This window comes from Corythoichthys intestinalis, chromosome 10 (genome assembly GCF_030265065.1).
Source record: "Corythoichthys intestinalis isolate RoL2023-P3 chromosome 10, ASM3026506v1, whole genome shotgun sequence".
Classification (NCBI taxonomy): domain Eukaryota; kingdom Metazoa; phylum Chordata; class Actinopteri; order Syngnathiformes; family Syngnathidae; genus Corythoichthys; species Corythoichthys intestinalis.
Window position 1 is genome coordinate 33,137,540 of NC_080404.1, and position 18,789 is coordinate 33,156,328.

The following is an 18,789-nucleotide window of genomic DNA, read 5'->3' on the forward strand; positions in this document are numbered from 1 at the left end:
AAATAAGTTGCTTCAAAAGTATATATATTTGCCCCCCCTTAAAATCCCTTAAAATTATGGAGACCCCATTACAAATCTTAAAGGATTCAAGACAACAAGGGAAGAAAAACAAAGATGTGCATTCATTTGGCGCCGTTGTGCTACGTTATTTGGCATGTGGACCCATTGACCGGTGTTCTGTCGGTGCTATGTTATTTAGCATGTGGATCCATTGATCGGGGCAAAGATAATACTCATCTCAAAGTTTTTACGCGTGTATATATTTAATTGGTAATTAAATTAAAATGGATGGAGCAAGTGGATTCAGACTATCGGGGGAATCACACTCCTCAGCCTCCCTGGGAAGGTCTACTCAGGGCTATTGGAGAGGAGGGTCCGTCGAGAAGTCGAATCTTGGATTCAAGACAGCAGTGTGGCTTTCGTCTGGGCCGCGGAACAGTGGCTCAGCTCTTTACCCTCAGCAGGGTTCTCGGGGGGTCATGGGAGTTCGCCCAACCAGTCTTCATGTGTTTTGTGGACTTGGAGAAGGCGTTCGACAGTGTCCGCCAATGTGTCCTGTTGGGGGTGCTCCGGGAGTATGGGGTATCGGAATTCCTGATACGGGGGATCCGGTTCCTGTATGACCGGTGTCAGAGTTTGGTCTCTGTAGACGGTTGTAAGTCAGATCCGTTTCCAGTGAGAGTTGTTCTCTGCCAAAGCTGCACTATGTCACTGGTTCTGTTCATCACCTTTATGGACACAATATCTAGGCGCAGCCGAGGCACTAAGGGGGTCAGGTTCGGTGGCCTCAATATTGCATCGCTGCTTTTTGCAGATGATGTGGTGTTGTTGGCTTCTTCGACCATCAGCTCTCACTGGAGTGGTTCTCAGCAGAGTGTGAAGCGGTCAGGATGAGAACCAGCACCTCTAAATCTGAGACTATGGTCCTCAGTCAGGAAAAAAGTGCAATGCCCTCTTCGGGTGAGGGATGAAGTCCTTCCCCAAGTGGAGGAGTTCAAATATCTCAGGGTCTTGTTCACGAGTGACGGAAAAATGGAATGAGTGATTGACAGGCGGATCGGTGCTGTGTCTGCAGTGATGCGGACTCTGCATGGGTCCGTCGTGGTGAGGATGGAACTGAGCCAAAAGGCGGTCAATCTACGTTTCTACCCCCACCAATTGTCACGAGCTGTGGGTCGTGACCGAAAGAACAAGATCCCGGATACAAGCGGCTGAAATGAGTTTCGTCCGTAGGGTGTCGAGGCTCTCCCTTAGAGATAAGGTGAGAAGCTCGGTCACCCGGTAGGGGCTCGGAGTAAAGCTGCTGCTCCTCCACATCGAGAGGAGCCAGATGAGGATGCCTCCGGGGCGCCACTCTAGTTAGGTGTTCCGGGCACGTCCCACGAGGAGGAGGCCGCGGGGCCAACCCAGGACACGCTGGGGAGACTGTCTCCCTGATGGCCTGGCTGAAGTGGTTGCGGAGCGAAGTCTGGGCTTCCCTTCTGAAGCTGCTGCCCCTGCGACCCGGTCTCGGATAAGCGGGAGAAAATGGATGGATGGATGAATGGACAGTTTTTTTCTACTAAATGTTTGCATTATGACATTGAAAACATCTTGCCTGAAAATGAAAAATAAGATATACCTTTTTTCAGAGGAGTCGTAGCTTTTCCTGCATGTTCTCCAATCTGAAGCGGTATTCTGGCAACCAGAAGGGGGGGGCATTTTGTTCTAATCAATATTTTGATCTAGTTGCAGTACCATTTTTGGCCATGAATCCTACATTGTGCATCTTTAATTTTAATTGATCATGTTATGTTTTCAAATGGTATTCTTTAAGTTTCGAACTTTACTATGGTCAGGTCATTTGAGGACTGCTTCTAGTTGCCATGGTAACAATGTTGTATGATGTATCACATGTTCCCCATCTGGCACTACACATTTGTTTTCACTCAGCTACTACTTAACTCAAATGAAAATGTATCTGATAATTAATTCTCTCAGCCTCTCTTTGAGTCAGTCATAAAGTGTTACGAGGAGGGAGGGAGAGGAGGACACTTGATCACCGAGGCACTACTTATGTGTGTGCTGTATTTCCTCCTCCAGTGGTCAGGGGTGATGCATTTAACTTTAACGACTTTATACTTTACTTGAAAACAATTTTGTAAAACAAATATTGGAAGTAATGTTGTAAATGTATTTGTAGGTCAGTGTTTTTTCTTGTAATTTGGACGTTTTGGAAAATTTTGTTGCTGAAACATTTCATAAATTTAAATGAAATCCAATATTTTTAACAACATTTCAGATCTAACAGATGACAATGTTGATCAATGTTTTGGGTTTCGAGCAATTTGATTGGATCGTGGCTAAACCAATAGATATAATGATCCAGATCTTTGCATCGTTACACCCAGTGTCAACAAATTCACTGCCAGCTGTTTTTAAAACAAATTCCCATGTTGCTAGCTGTTTTGCAAAATTTTGACATGATTGCAATTTATTTTTCTTCGACTCAAAAGCAATTCTGATCTCAAATCCAAAGCCTCTTCCATGCAATTTACAGATTTATCCGTCGATAGCAGTAAACAATTGGTTTTAAGTCAATCAATAAAAATTTCAAGAGAATTAGTTAAATTAGGCTCGAACTCTGTTGGAATTGACACATTGTTTTCAGTGCCATTGACAGCGATATATGTCCAATCCATTTGGATCATTTCACTTTGTGCAGTGGAGTCTTGGGTTGTTCCGATCATGTTTTTTTGCTCCCGATCCGATCCCGATCATTTTAGTTTGAGTATCTGCCGATCCCGATATTTTCCGATCCGATTGCATTTTTGTTTTGCTCCCGATTCAATTCCAATCATTCCCGATAATTTTTCCCGATCATATACATTTTGGCAATGCATTAAGAAAAAAATGAATACAACTCTGACGAATATATACATTCAACATACAGTACATAAGTACTGTATTTGTTTATTATGACAGTAAATCCTCAAGATGGCATTTACATTATTAACATTCTTTCTGTGAGAGGGATCCACGGATAGAAAGACTTGTAATTCTTAAAGGACAAATGTGACTTTGTAAATTGTGACTAAATATTGCCATCTAGTGGATTTTTATGAGCTTTCAGTAAATGATAATTCAGCCATTTAACTTCTGCCCAAATGCATGATGGGAAGTGCAACCATGACTGTGCGTAATGGTACCAATTGATATATCTTCTCAGCGTTGGGAAATAAAATAGGGTGTTAAGAAACAGATCAACTACTATCTTTCTTCCCCACATTGCTTCCCGCGATATTTCTGATCGCTGAGAGAGGGATTGTAAAGCTTTAGCCAATTAAAAAAAGGCTTCAAAGGCTGCCAAAATTCTCTTTACTCATTTTATGTTGCCTTTTAGTTCTATTTATACGTAATACGGTGCCATTATAGATTATACGCGACAATGCGTGAGTGGGTACTGCAGCGTATGCGTTAATTGCGTTAAATATTTTAATGTTATTACCGCCGTTAACGCGATAAATTTGACAGCCCCACTTTAAGCCAAAACTAAAGACTCTGGATGAGTGTAAGACATTTTGTCTGTAACATTAAATAAAATTAGAAAATGATTTAATTAAAAAAAAAAATATATATATATATATACTGGACTGTCTCAGAAAATTAGAATACACAATATTCTAATTTTCTGAGACAGTCCTGTACATTAATCCACCATTTAAAGCAGGGGTGTCCAAACTTTTTGCAAAGGGGACCAGATTTGGCGTGGTAAAAATGTGGGGGGCCGACCTTGGCTGACGTCCTTTACATAGAACAATATACAGGACTGTCTCAGAAAATTAGAATATTGTGTATTCTAATTTTCTGAGACAGTCCAGTATATACAGTATATTCATTAAAAAAGGCATGTCCGATATTTTTTTGCCGATTCCGATACTTTGAAAATGACGTGATCGGATGCTGATCGATCGGGACATCTGTAGTGGAGTCCAGACTATTTCACACAGTTGATTGCCGTCGGGTGCTGCTTGTTTTAGCAGAAATTTCATTGGTTAAACTGTCTGTGCTCGATTGATAGGAACAACATCCAGAACCCACAGCGGCCCTTGAGGACCGATTCGGACACCCCTGATTTAGTTTCACTTTAAAGGGCAGTCAATGAGTTAATGTGATTTGACTTGTTTGCTGTTCTGTTTCAGGTCCCGATTGGGTTTGGACAAGGAGCAAGGAATGATCCACCTGGAGATCAACGTCTCTGATGGACGTCAGTAATGGCACTAATTTCTCTCTTGATGTGTCCATAAACCTTCATTTTCAATTTACCTCAAATATTTTATTAACTCCTTTGATTGAAATGGAAGCTCTTTGGTTGGATTTAGCTTTATTAATTCATTTTTCAAAGGCCAGGCTGCCACTTGGCTCTCTCCTCGGCCATAGCGTTGAGAGAAGGGCACTCCTCTAAAGCCCAGTGTGTTAATGTCGTGTCCCCGGAGACAGCTTGTCGGTCTGAAGCTAACAACCCAGGACAGCTCTCGCCACTTTGTTCGTGAGAGCCAGTCTCAGTCGCCCAAATTTTGGGTACTGAAAGCATCGACATAAGTGCAGCTGAAACCTTGGTGGCTGCCCAGTGCCCACACAAACTTGTTTGTTTCTTTCTTTTGCTCCTTTGTTGTATTTTTAGCTCTCTTGTCTGGCTTTGCCCACAGGGTCGCAGTACATCACTTGCAAACTTCAAAATTGCTCCGAGGGAAACAAGGGCAAGCCTTTCCCTGGGTTTATCATCCCCAACTCCCTGGTGGTGCAGGATGAATACGTTTTCATCCAGGTGGGTTTTTTATTGCAAGGACGGGCTTCATTAAAAGTCAATTAAAAGCCGTAAAAAGCGTCGCATTCAATTGCGTCTTAATGCACAGTCGTGTTTTTCATTAACTGAAAGGGGGCCATTATGCTGAGAGAGGAGGGCGTAAGATTGAAAAATCACAGTGTTGTGTGTTCAAGCTCATCTCCGCTCCAACATCCTAATCGGCCGCCGTTTTCAGCACAGCGTGACTTGTTTGACACACGCTGTGAGCACTCAAGGGTGTACCAACTTTGTCAACACTTGGCTTAAATGTGATTACCGACGCTCTGTTCCCAGGTGCCAACAGGAGGCCAGTCTGTCCATTACGTGTCCTACAAAAGACACTCTTTCTACCCAGTCAAGCTTCCAAAGTACACTCTGCCCAAGGTAACATGACACAATGAAGTGTTTAGATTGTTGAGCCCACTGAGTCGTACTGTATCAGGATGGTTTGCACTCTTGCAGAGAGACCAGACTACAAAGGATTTGGACTTTATCCGCCAAATCCGTTAAGGTTTCTTGTCTGCTGGTTTCGATTCTCATCAGGAATGGGTTGTTTTTTATTTTCTGTTGGCCATAACAAGACACATGAGGGTATACAGGACACAGCATTACTTTGTGTCAAGAACTTTATTGATTTACAACTTTTCTGTCATGGGTCCCAATGAAGTCATAGTTTACTTTTGGGGCCATTCTGGCTGCAAATCCATATAAATGTATGAAATTATAAACACATCCAGATCTGGTCTACAACTGTTTTTACAATGACCACAATGTAACTGTGGTATGGTTCTACTTGCAACAATGTACTTAAGAAAACACATCAGCAGTCTTCAGTTATTTTCTAAATGAACTAATTGGCTGCCTTTGATGGTGACAGACGTCCAATCCATTTGGAGTGGGAGGGCTGTTATTTTTTGAACCATTGCAAGCCCCTGCCAGCTATTGCCGTCACTCTCACGGAAACATGATACCAGCCATCAAAGATCAAATGGATTTGATGTCAATTAGGGCTGCAGCTATTGATTATTTTAGTAGTCGATTAATGGATGAACTAGTTAGTTTTTAACAATCGAGTAATCGTATAAGGAACATAAAAAATTAAAATACCTGAGCTGAGCCTCAAACAGTATGTAAATAAATAAATAAATAAATGAGGATCTAAGTACAACAAAAGAACAATTGGCGGTAACACTTTACAATAAGGGTCCCTTAATTAACAATATTTTATGCATTTTTAGACAATAACTAATGTTTAAGTAACATTACAATAATTAATATAATTGCTTATCTAACATTTATTAATATATTAATTAACGTGAGTTAAAGCATTAGTTAATTCATTAGTTAATGCATAACCAGACAGTAACTAATAGTTTGGTAAAAAAAAAAAAAAAAAATAGGCCTATATAGGGTTTAGGGTTAAGGTTTGTTAACTTAAGCATTTATAATTTCTTAGTTAAGGGACACATGTGCTACACTTTACAATAAGGGTCCAGAAAGCATTCAGTAATGGTTAATAAAGGTTGGGGGGGGCGGGGGGGGGGGGACTTAATCATTTATAATTTCTTAGTTAAGGGACACATGTGCTACACTTTACAATAAGGGTCCACAAAACATTCAGTAATGGTTAATTAAGGTTAAGTAATACTTATGAGGTACGTTCACGTGAAATAATACCATACTTAAAGGTTAGGTTATAATATATACTAGGCCTGCAAGCAGGACTGAACGGGCCCTCGCAATCTAGCGCAACTCGGACGTCACGCAACTCGGACTGTGTGCAGGTCAGGGTGGTGGGAGATCCTCCTCTCTAATCATCTCATTAGAACCTAACATGCTCGAAAGTCGCCTATTTACATTCCCACACCCAAGAGATAAAAACCCCTATTGGAGAGAGTACTACAAAAAAGGAGCCACTACTGAGCTGTGCAGCCAAGCCCTTATTCAAAACCAAAATTAATCTTCTAACTGGGCCAATTCGACCAAGTGTGCCAACTATTGTGGCTCTATAAGCTCCCTGAGTCTCTGAAAAAAAAAATTTCCTTTAAATGGCGAACAAAGGGTCGTCACGGCAACAGACAGAGACACGTGGACATGGGCCGTAAAAAAGTATTTTAATAGGTCTTGAAACTACAATGACCAACATGAAAAGAACTGGACATGTTTTGGAAAAACGAGTGACTTTCTATCGCCACTAGTTGGCGCTGTAGAGTTGATGCAAATGACCCCTACAAGGCCCTTCAGGGTATGACTCTCAACAAGCACGGGAAGTTTGGCGCAGATATCTTGTATATCTGCCGAGTTATGACTGTTCAAAGTTTTTGGAGAGAAAAATTGTTGACAGTCATTTTCACTTTACTGTTTGGACCCCTCCGCTTCAACAAAACTTCAATTTTTGTCATCAGGCACCTGAAGACAGGTCTTAAGGTTTCCCTTATGCAGGTTTGAGGTAGATTGATTTTTTCCATTTAGAGGAGGAGTGTGTCCCGTAAAAAAGGGCATTTCCTGTTCCCACTAGGAGGCGCCAGGCACAAATGGTAAATTTTCTATCCAGTCCTGCTCAGGCTGGTATACCTCACACACATGGCAGATTTAAAATAGATTGAACATTGTATGAGGGAGTTATCAGTCATTTTCCGAATTCGGTGTTTTGGCGAAAAAATGGAAGAATTTGGCGCCCCGCCCAGGTCAGGCCCGTGAATGAAAACACACCATTTTTATAACTTAAGATTTCATATGCCTCATGAACAGTCTCACCAATTTTGAGAATGATCAAACTAATTCCCTAGGTGCCAAGGTGTAAAATGTGCACACTGTAAATCGATAAAAAGTTCACATTCAATCCAAAATACCCGATTTCCTGTAGGATTTGGAATGTGTGTGCAAGAGACTTTTTGGAGCAGTTTTGCACAAAGTTTTGACTCTCCAAATTTCATCACTCTATGTTAGAAAAACCTAAATGGAGAGGCCTTTTTGAAAATTTCAAGGGGGCGCCACTGAGCCATTTTGTTAAATTGTTTCGTAACGTTGCAAGATTATCGAACGTTATCCAAAGCCGCATGTATGTGCAAATTTTGGTGAGTTTTTATGCATATTCAAGCCTCCAAATGTAAACTCTTACTGTGAACCCATGAAAATTTCACATTCGATCCAAAATACCCGATTTCCTGTTGGATTTGGAATATGGGTGCAAGAGACTTTTTGGAGCAGTTTTGCATAAGGTATCTACTCCCCAAATTTCCTTGCTCTATGTTGAAAAAACCCAATAGGAAAGGCCTTTTTTAAAACTTCTTTCTGTCGCCACTAGTTGGCACTGTAGAGTTGATGCAAATGACCCCTACAAGAACCTTCAGGGTATGACTCTCAACAAACACGGAAAGTTTGGCGCAGATATGTTGCATATCTGCCGAGTTATGACTGTTCAAAATTTTTGGCGAGACAAATTGTTGACGGTCATTTTCACTTCCAGTTTGGACCTCTCCGCTTCAACGAAACCTCAATATTTTTCATCAGGGACCTGAACACATGTCTTGAGGCTCCCCTGAAACAGGTTTGAGGTCAATAGATTTTTTTCCCTTGGAGGAGCAGCCTGTCTCGTAAAGAAGGCCATTTCCTGTTCCCACTAGGGGGCGCCAGGTCTAATGGGTAATATTTCAATGCAGTCGTGTTCAGGCTGGGATATCTCATATACATGCTAGAAATGAAAAAGATTGAACGTTGTATCACGGAGTTTTTAATCATTTTCTGAATTTGGTATTTTGCCCAAAAATGGCCGACTTTGGGACCACGCCCAGGTCAGACCCTTGAGTGAAAACTCCCCATTTTGAAAACTTAAGATCTCATATGTCTCCTGAATAGTCTGACCAATTTTGAAGACGATCCAACTATTTTCTTCAGCGACAAGGTCTCAAATGTAAATCGATAAAATTTCACATTTGATCCAAAATTTCCGGCTTCCTGTTGGGTTTGGAATATGGGTGCAAGAGACTTTTTGGAGCAGTTTTGCACAATGTATCGACTCGCCAAATTTCATCGTTCTACGTTGAAAAAACCAAATAGGAAAGGCCTTTTTGAAAATTTCAAGGGGGCGCCACTGAGCCATTTTGTTAAATTTTTTTGTAGATTATCAAAATTTACGCAAAGTTGCATGTATGTGCAAATTTTGGTGAGTTTTCGTGCATGTTCAGGCCTCCAAATGTAAACTCCAACTGTGAACCGATAAAAATTTCACATTTGATCCAAAATATCCGATTTCCTGTTGGATTTGGAATATGGGTGCAAGAGGCTTTTTTGAACAGTTAGGCATAAGGTATCTACTCCCCAAATTTCATTGCTCTACGTTGAAAACCTGAGAGGAGAGGCCTTTTTGAAAATTTTAAGGGTCAAGGGGGCGCCACTGAGCCATTTTTTGACATTTTTTCAAAACGACACAAGATTATCGAAATTTACGCAAAGCCGCACGTATGTGCAAATTTTGGTGACTTTTCGTGCATGTTCAGGCCTCCAAATTGGCCATTTTCATTTGCCCTGAAAAAAGAAGAATAATAATAATAACTAGGCCTGCAAGCAGGACTGAACGGGCCCTCGCAATCTAGCGCAACTCGGACGTCACGCAACTCGGACTGTGTGCAGGTCAGGGTGGTGGCAGATCCTCCTCTCTAATCATCTCATTAGAACCTAAGATGCTCGAAAGTAGCAAAAACCCCTATTGGAGAGAGTACTACAAAAAAGGAGCCACTACTGAGCTGTGTAGCCAAGCCCTTATTCAAAACCCAAAACTAATCTTCTAAGTGGGCCAATTCGACCAAGTGTGCCAAATATTGTGGCTCTATAAGCTGCCTGAGTCTCTGAAAAAAAATATTTCCTTTAAATGGCGAACAAAGGGTCGTCACGGCAACAGACAGAGACACGTGGACATGGGCCGTAAATAAGTATTTTAATAGGTCTTGAAACTACAATGACCAACCTGAAAAGAACTGAACATGTATTGGAAAAACGAGTGACTTTCTATCGCCACTAGTTGGCGCTGTAGGTTTGATGCAAATGACCCCTACAAGGCCCTTCAGGGTATGACTCTCAACAAGCACGGGAAGTTTGGCGCAGATATGTTGTATATCTGCCGAGTTATGACTGTTCAAAGTTTTTGGAGAGAAAAATTGTTGACAGTCATTTTCACTTTCCTGTTTGGACCCCTCCGCTTCAACGAAACTTCAATATTTTTCATCAGGCACCTGAAGACAGGTCTTAAGGCTTCCCTTATGCAGCTTTGAGGTAGATTGATTTTTTCCCTTTAGAGGAGGAGTGTGTCCCGTAAAAAAAGGGCATTTCCTGTTCCCACTAGGAGGCGCCAAGCACAAATGGTAAATTTTCAATCCAGTCCTGCTCAGGCTGGTATACCTCACACACATGCCAGATTTAAAATAGATTGAACGTTGTATGAGGGAGTTATCAGTCATTTTCCGAATTCAGTGTTTTGGCGAAAAAATGGCCGACTTTGGCACCCCGCCCAGGTCAGGCCCGTGAATGAAAACACACCATTTTGATAACTTAAGATTTCATATGCCTCATGAACAGTCTCGCCAATTTTGAGAATGATCAAACTAATTCCCTAGGTGCCAAGGTGTAAAATGTGCACACTGTAAATCGATAAAAATTTCACATTCAATCCAAAATACCCGATTTCCTGTTGGGTTTGGAATATGCATGCAAGAGACTTTTTGGAGCAGTTTTGTACAAGGTATCGACTCTCTGAATTTCATCCCTCTACGTTGAAAAAACCTAAATGGAGAGGCCTTTTTGAAAATTTCAAGGGGGCGCCACTGAGCCATTTTGTTACATGTTTTCGTAACGTTGCAAGATTATTGAACGTTATGCAAAGCCACATGTATGTCCAAATTTTTGTGAGTTTTCGTGCATGTTCAAGCCTCCAAATGTAAACTCCTACTGTGAACCGATAAAAATTTCACATTCGATCCAAAATACCCGATTTCCTGTTGGATTTGGAATACGGGTGCAAGAGACTTTTTGGAGCAGTTTTGCACAAGGTATCGACTCCCCAAATTTCATCACTCTCTGTCAAAAAAACCTAATAGGAAACGCCTTTTTGAAAAATTCAAGGGGGCGCCACTGAGGCATTTTGCTACATTTTTTCGTAACATTGCAAGATTATCGAACGTTATCTAAAGCCGCATGTATGTGCAAATTTTTACGAGTTTTTGTGCATATTCAAGCCTCCAAATGTAAACTCCTACTGTGAACCCATGAAAATTTCACATTCGATCCAAAATACCCGATTTCCTGTTGGATTTGGAAAATGGGTGCAAGAGACTTTTTGGAGCAGTTTTGCATAAGGTATCTACTCCCCAAATTTCCTTGCTCTATGTTGAAAAAACCCAATAGGAAAGGCCTTTTTTAAAACTTCTTTCTGTCGCCACTAGTTGGCACTGTAGAGTTGATGCAAATGACCCCTACAAGAACCTTCAGGGTATGACTCTCAACAAACACGGGAAGTTTGGCGCAGATATGTTGTATATCTGCCGAGTTATGACTGTTCAAAGTTTTTTGCGTGACAAATTGTTGACGTTCATTTTCACTTTCCTGTTTGGACCCCTCCGCCTCAACAAAACCTCAATATTTTTCATCAGGCACCTGAACACAGGTCTTAAGGCTCCCCTGATGCAGGTTTGAGGTCAACAGATTTTTTTCCCTTGGAGGAGGAACCTGTCTCGTAAAAAAAGGCATTTCCTGTTCTCACTAGGGGGCGCTAGACCTAATGGGTAATATTTCAATGCACTCGTGTTAAGGGTGGGATACCACACATACATGCCAAATATGAAAAAGATTGAACGTTGTGTCAAGGAACTATAAGTCATTTACTGAATTTGTCATTTTGCCGAAAAAATGGTCGACTTTGGCACCACGCCCAGGTCAGACCCGTGAATGAAAACGCACCATTTTCAAAACTTAAGATTTCATATGTCTCCTGAACAGTCTCACCAATTTTGAAGATGATCCAACTAACTCCCTCGGCGAAAAGGTCTCAAATGTGCACCCTGTAAATCGATAAAAATTTCATATTTGATCCAAAATAACCGATTTCCTGTTGGGTTTGGAATATGCGTGTAAATGCTTTTTTGGAGCGGTTTTGGACAAGGTATAGACCCCCCAAATTTCATTGCTCTACGCTGACAGACCCTAATGTTATAGGCCAATTTTAAAATTTCAAGGGGGCGCCACTGAGCCATTTTGTTATATTTTTTTGCAACGTTGCAAAATTATCGAAATTTACAATTTTCCGGACGTATGTGCAAATTTTGGTGACTTTTCGTGCATGTTCAGGCCTCCAAATTGGCCGTTTTCATTTGCCCTGAAAAAAAAAAAAAAAAAAAAAAATAAAAAAAAAAATAATCCTTTGCAAAACAATAGGGCCTTCGCACGCTTAGTGCTCGGGCCCTAATAATAATAACTAGGCCTGCAAGCAGGACTGAACGGGCCCTCGCAATCTAGCGCAACTCGGACGTCACGCAACTCGGACTGTGTGCAGGTCAGGGTGGTGGCAGATCCTCCTCTCTAATCATCTCATTAGAACCTAACATGCTCGAAAGTCGCCTATTTACATTCCCACACCCAAGAGATAAAAACCCCTATTGGAGAGAGTACTACAAAAAAGGAGCCACTACTGAGCTGTGCAGCCAAGCCCTTATTCAAAACCAAAATTAATCTTCTAACTTGGCCAATTTGACCAAGTGTGCCAACTATTGTGGCTCTATAAGCTCCCTGAGTCTCTGAAAAAAAATATTTCCTTTAAATGGCGAACAAAGGGTCGTCACGGCAACAGACAGAGACACGTGGACATGGGCCGTAAATAAGTATTTTAATAGGTCTTGAAACTACAATGACCAACCTGAAAAGAACTGGACATGTATTGGAAAAACGAGTGACTTTCTATTGCCACTAGTTGGCGCTGTAGGGTTGATGCAAATGACCCCTACAAGGCCCTTCAGGGTATGACTCTCAACAAGCACGGGAAGTTTGTCGCAGATATGTTGTATATCTGCCGAGTTATGACTGTTCAAAGTTTTTAGCGAGACAAATTGTTGACGGTCATTTTCACTTTCCTGTTTGGACCCCTCCGCTTCAACGAAACCTCAATATTTTTCATCAGGCACCTGAAGACAGGTCTTAAGGCTTCCCTTATGCAGGTTTGAGGTAGATTGATTTTTTCCCTTTAGAGGAGGAGTGTGTCCAGTAAAAAAGGGCATTTCCTGTTCCCACTAGGAGGCGCCAGGCACAAATGGTAAATTTTCAATCCAGTCCTGCTCAGGCTGGTATACCTCACACACATGCCAGATTTAAAATAGATTGAAGGTTGTATGAGGGAGTTATCAGTCATTTTCCGAATTCGGTGTTTTGGCGAAAAAATGGCCGACTTTGGCACCCCGCCCAGCTCAGGCCCGTGAATGAAAACACACCATTTTGATAACTTAAGATTTCATATGCCTCATGAACAGTCTCGCCAATTTTGAGAATGATCAAACTAATTCCCTAGGTGCCAAGGTGTCAAATGTGCACACTGTAAATCGATAAAAATTTCACATTCAATCCAAAATACCCGATTTCCTGTTGGGTTTGGAATACGCATGCAAGAGACTTTTTGGAGCAGTTTTGTACAAGGTATCGACTCTCCGAATTTCATCCCTCTACGTTGAAAAAACCTAAATGGAGAGGCCTTTTTGAAAATTTCAAGGGGGCGCCACTGAGCCATTTTGTTACATGTTTTCGTAACGTTGCAAGATTATTGAACGTTATGCAAAGCCACATGTATGTCCAAATTTTTGTGAGTTTTCGTGCATGTTCAAGCCTCCAAATGTAAACTCCAACTGTGAACCGATAAAAATTTCACATTCGATCCAAAATACCCGATTTCCTGTTGGATTTGGAATACGGGTGCAAGAGACTTTTTGGAGCAGTTTTGCATAAGGTATCTACCCCCCAAATTTCCTTGCTCTATGTTGAAAAAACCTAATAGGAAAGGCCTTTTTTAAAACTTCTTTCTGTCGCCACTAGTTGGCACTGTAGAGTTGATGCAAATGACCCCTACAAGAACCTTCAGGGTATGACTCTCAACAAACACGGAAAGTTTGGCGCAGATATGTTGCATATCTGCCGAGTTATGATTGTTCAAAGTTTTTGGCGAGACAAATTGTTGACGGTCATTTTCACTTCCAGTTTGGACCTCTCCGCTTCAACGAAACCTCAATATTTTTCATCAGGCACCTGAACACATGTCTTGAGGCTCCCCTGAAACAGGTTTGAGGTCAATAGATTTTTTTCCCTTGGAGGAGGAGCCTGTCTCGTAAAGAAGGCCATTTCCTGTTTCCACTAGGGGCGCCAAGCCTAATGGGTAATATTTCAATGCAGTCGTGTTCAGGCTGGGATATCTCATAAACATGCTAGAAATGAAAAAGATTGAACGTTGGATCACGGAATTTTTAATCATTGTCTGAATTTGGTATTTTGCCTAAAAATGGCCGACTTTGGGACCACGCCCAGGCCAGACCCTTGGATGGAAACTCACCATTTTGAAAACTTAAGATCTCATATGTCTCCTGAATAGTCTGACCAATTTTGAAGACGATCCAACTATTTTCTTCAGCGACAAGGTCTCAAATGTAAATCGATAAAATTTCACATTTGATCCAAAATTTCCGGCTTCCTGTTGGGTTTGGAATATTGGTGCAAGAGACTTTTTGGAGCAGTTTTACACAATGTATCGACTCACCAAATTTCATCATTCTACGTTGAAAAAACCTAATAGGACAGGCCTTTTTGAAAATTTCAAGGGGGCGCCACTGAGCGATTTTGTTAAATTTTTTTGTAGATTATCAAAATTTACGCAAAGTTGCATGTATGTGCAAATTTTGGTGAGTTTTCGTGCATGTTCAGGCCTCCAAACGTAAACTCCAACTGTGAACCGAAAAAATTTCACATTTGATCCAAAATATCCGATTTCCTGTCAGATTTGGAATATGGGTGCAAGAGGCTTTTTTGAACAGTTAGGCATAAGGTATCTACTCCCCAAATTTCATCGCTCTACGTTGAAAACCTGAGAGGAAAGGCCTTTTTGAAAATTTTAAGGGTCAAGGGGGCGCCACTGAGCCATTTTTTGAAATTTTTTCAAAACGACGCTAGATTATCAAATTTTACGCGAATCTGCACGTATGTGCAAATTTTGGTGACTTTTCGTGCATGTTCAGGCCTCCAAATTGGCCATTTTCATTTGCCATGAAGAAAGAAGAATAATAATAATAATAATAACTAGGCCTGCAAGCAGGACTGAACGGGCCCTCGCAATCTAGCGCAACTCGGACGTCACGCAACTCGGACTGTGTGCAGGTCAGGCTGGTGGCAGATCCTCCTCTCTAATTATCTCATTAGAACCTAACATGCTCGAAAGTCGCCTATTTACATTCCCACACCCAAGAGATAAAAACCCCTATTGGAGAGAGTACTACAAAAAAGGAGCCACTACTGAGCTGTGCAGCCAAGCCCTTATTCAAAACCCAAAATTAATCTTCTAACTCGGCCAATTCGACCAAGTGTGCCAAATACTGTGGCTCTATAAGCTGCCTGAGTCTCTGAAAAAAAATATTTCCTTTAAATGGCGAACAAAGGGTCGTCACGGCAACAGACAGAGACACGTGGACATGGGCCGTAAATAAGTATTTTAATAGGTCTTGAAACTACAATGACCAACCTGAAAAGAACTGAACATGTATTGGAAAAACGAGTGACTTTCTATTGCCACTAGTTGGCGCTGTAGGTTTGATGCAAATGACCCCTACAAGGCCCTTCAGGGTATGACTCTCAACAAGCACGGGAAGTTTGCCGCAGATATGTTGTATATCTGCCGAGTTATGACTGTTCAAAATTTTTGGAGAGAAAAATTATTGACAGTCATTTTCACTTTCCTGTTTGGACCCCTCCGCTTCAACGAAACTTCAATATTTTTCATCAGGCACCTGAAGACAGGTCTTAAGGCTTCCCTTATGCAGGTTTGAGGTCGATTAATTTTTTCCCTTGGAGGAGGAGTGTGTCACCGTAAAAAAGGGCATTTCCTGTTCCCACTAGGAGGCGCCAGGCACAAATGGTAAATTTTCAATCCAGTCGTGCTCAGGCTGGTATACCTCACACACATGGCAGATTTAAAATAGATTGAACGTTGTATGAGGGAGTTATCAGCCATTTTCCGAATTCGGTGTTTTGGCGAAAAAATGGCCGACTTTGGCACCCCGCCCAGGTCAGGCCCGTGAATGAAAACACACCATTTTGATAACTTAAGATTTCATATGCCTCATGAACAGTCTCGCCAATTTTGAGAATGATCAAACTAATTCCCTAGGTGCCAAGGTGTAAAATGTGCACACTGTAAATCGATAAAAAATTCACATTCAATCCAAAATACCCGATTTCCTGTTGGGTTTGGAATACGCATGCAAGAGACTTTTTGGAGCAGTTTTGTACAAGGTATTGACTCTCCGAATTTCATCCATCTACGTTGAAAAAACCTAAATGGAGAGATCTTTTTGAAAATTTCAAGGGGGCGCCACTGAGCCATTTTGTTACATTTTTTCGTAACGTTGCAAGATTATTGAACGTTATGCAAAGCCGCATGTATGTCGAAATTTTTGTGAGTTTTCGTGCATGTTCAAGCCTCCAAATGTAAACTCCTACTGTTAACCGATAAAAATTTCACATTTGATCCAAAATACCCGATTTCCTGTTGGATTTGGAAAATGGGTGCAAGAGACTTTTTGGAGCAGTTTTGCACAAGGTATCAACTCCCCAAATTTCCTCACTCTATGTTGGAAAAACCCAATAGGAAAGGCCTTTTTTAAAACTTCTTTCTGTCGCCACTAGTTGGCACTGTAGAGTTGATGCAAATGACCCTTACACGAACCTTCAGGGTATGACTCTCAACAAACACGGGAAGTTTGGCGCAGATATGTTGTATATCTGCCGAGTTATGACTGTTCAAAGTTTTTGGCGAGACAAATTGTTGACGGTCATTTTCACTTCCAGTTTGTACCTCTCCGCTTCTACAAAACCTCAATATTTTTCATTAGGCACCTGAACACATGTCTTGAGGCTCCCCTGAAACAGGTTTGAGGTCAATAGATTTTTTTCCCTTGGAGGAGGAGCCTGTCTCGTAAAGAAGGCCATTTCCTGTTCCCACTAGGGGGCGCCAAGCCTAATGGGTAAAATTTAAATGCAGTCGTGTTCAGGCTGGGATATCTCATATACTTGCTAGAAATGAAAAAGATTGAACGTTGTATCACGGAGTTTTTAATCATTTTCTGAATTTGGTGTTTTGCCCAAAAATGGCCAACTTTGGGACTACGCCCAGGCCAGACCCTTGGATGAAAACTCACCATTTTGAAAACTTAAGATCTCATATGTCTCCTGTATAGTCTGACCAATTTTGAAGACGATCCAACTATTTTCTTCAGCGACAAGGTCTCAAATGTAAATCGATAAAATTTCGCATTTGATCCAAAATTTCCGACTTCCTGTTGGATTTGGAATATAGGTGCAAGAGACTTTTTGGAGCAGTTTTACGCAATGTATCGACTCACCAAATTTCATCATTCTACGTTGAAAAAACCTAATAGGAAAGGCCTTTTTGAAAATTTCAAGGGGGCGCCACTGAGCGATTTTGTTAAATTTTTTTGTAGATTATCAAAATTTACGCAAAGTTGCATGTATGTGCAAATTTTGGTGAGTTTTCGTGCATATTCAAGCCTCCAAATGTTAACTCTTACTGTGAACCCATGAAAATTTCACATTCGATCCAAAATACCCGATTTCCTGTTGGATTTGGAATATGGGTGCAAGAGACTTTTTGGAGCAGTTTTGCATAAGGTATCTACTCCCCAAATTTCCTTGCTCTATGTTGAAAAAACCCAATAGGAAAGGCCTTTTTTAAAACTTCTTTCTGTCGCCACTAGTTGGCACTGTAGAGTTGATGCAAATGACCCCTACAAGAACCTTCAGGGTATGACTCTCAACAAACACGGAAAGTTTGGCGCAGATATGTTGCATATCTGCCGAGTTATGACTGTTCAAAGTTTTTGGCGAGACAAATTGTTGACGGTCATTTTCACTTCCAGTTTGGACCTCTCCGCTTCAACGAAACCTCAATATTTTTCATCAGGGACCTGAACACATGTCTTGAGGCTCCCCTGAAACAGGTTTGAGGTCAATAGATTTTTTTCCCTTGGAGGAGGAGCCTGTCTCGTAAAGAAGGCCATTTCCTGTTTCCACTAGGGGGCGCCAGGCCTAATGGGTAATATTTCAATGCAGTCGTGTTCAGGCTGGGATATCTCATATACATGCTAGAAATGAAAAAGATTGAACGTTGTATCACCGAGTTTTTAATCATATTCTGAATTTGGTATTTTGCCCAAAAATGGCCGACTTTGGGACCACGCCCAGGTCAGACCCTTGAGTGAAAACTCACCATTTTGAAAACTTAAGATCTCATATGTCTCCTGAATAGTCTGACCAATTTTGAAGACGATCCAACTATTTTCTTCAGCGACAAGGTCTCAAATGTAAATCGATAAAATTTCACATTTGATCCAAAATTTCCGGCTTCCTGTTGGGTTTGGAATATTGGTGCAAGAGACTTTTTGGAGCAGTTTTACACAATGTATCGACTCACCAAATTTCATCATTCTACGTTGAAAAAACCTAATAGGACAGGCCTTTTTGAAAATTTCAAGGGGGCGCCACTGAGCGATTTTGTTAAATTTTTTTGTAGATTATCAAAATTTACGCAAAGTTGCATGTATGTGCAAATTTTGGTGAGTTTTCGTGCATGTTCAGGCCTCCAAACGTAAACTCCAACTGTGAACCGAAAAAATTTCACATTTGATCCAAAATATCCGATTTCCTGTCAGATT

General features: G+C 41.2%; 1 protein-coding gene across 1 annotated transcript in view; it reads left to right on the forward strand.

Moving 5' to 3' along the window:
* Nucleotides 1-18,789, forward strand: part of LOC130922709 (VPS10 domain-containing receptor SorCS1-like) — a 171,964-nt gene that overhangs the window by 68,147 nt on the left and 85,028 nt on the right. Inside the window, exons 6-8 of the mRNA XM_057847663.1 lie at nt 4,182-4,246; nt 4,689-4,807; nt 5,120-5,209. Coding sequence (XP_057703646.1) covers nt 4,182-4,246; nt 4,689-4,807; nt 5,120-5,209 — 274 coding nt within the window. The remainder of the gene's footprint in view (nt 1-4,181; nt 4,247-4,688; nt 4,808-5,119; nt 5,210-18,789) is intronic.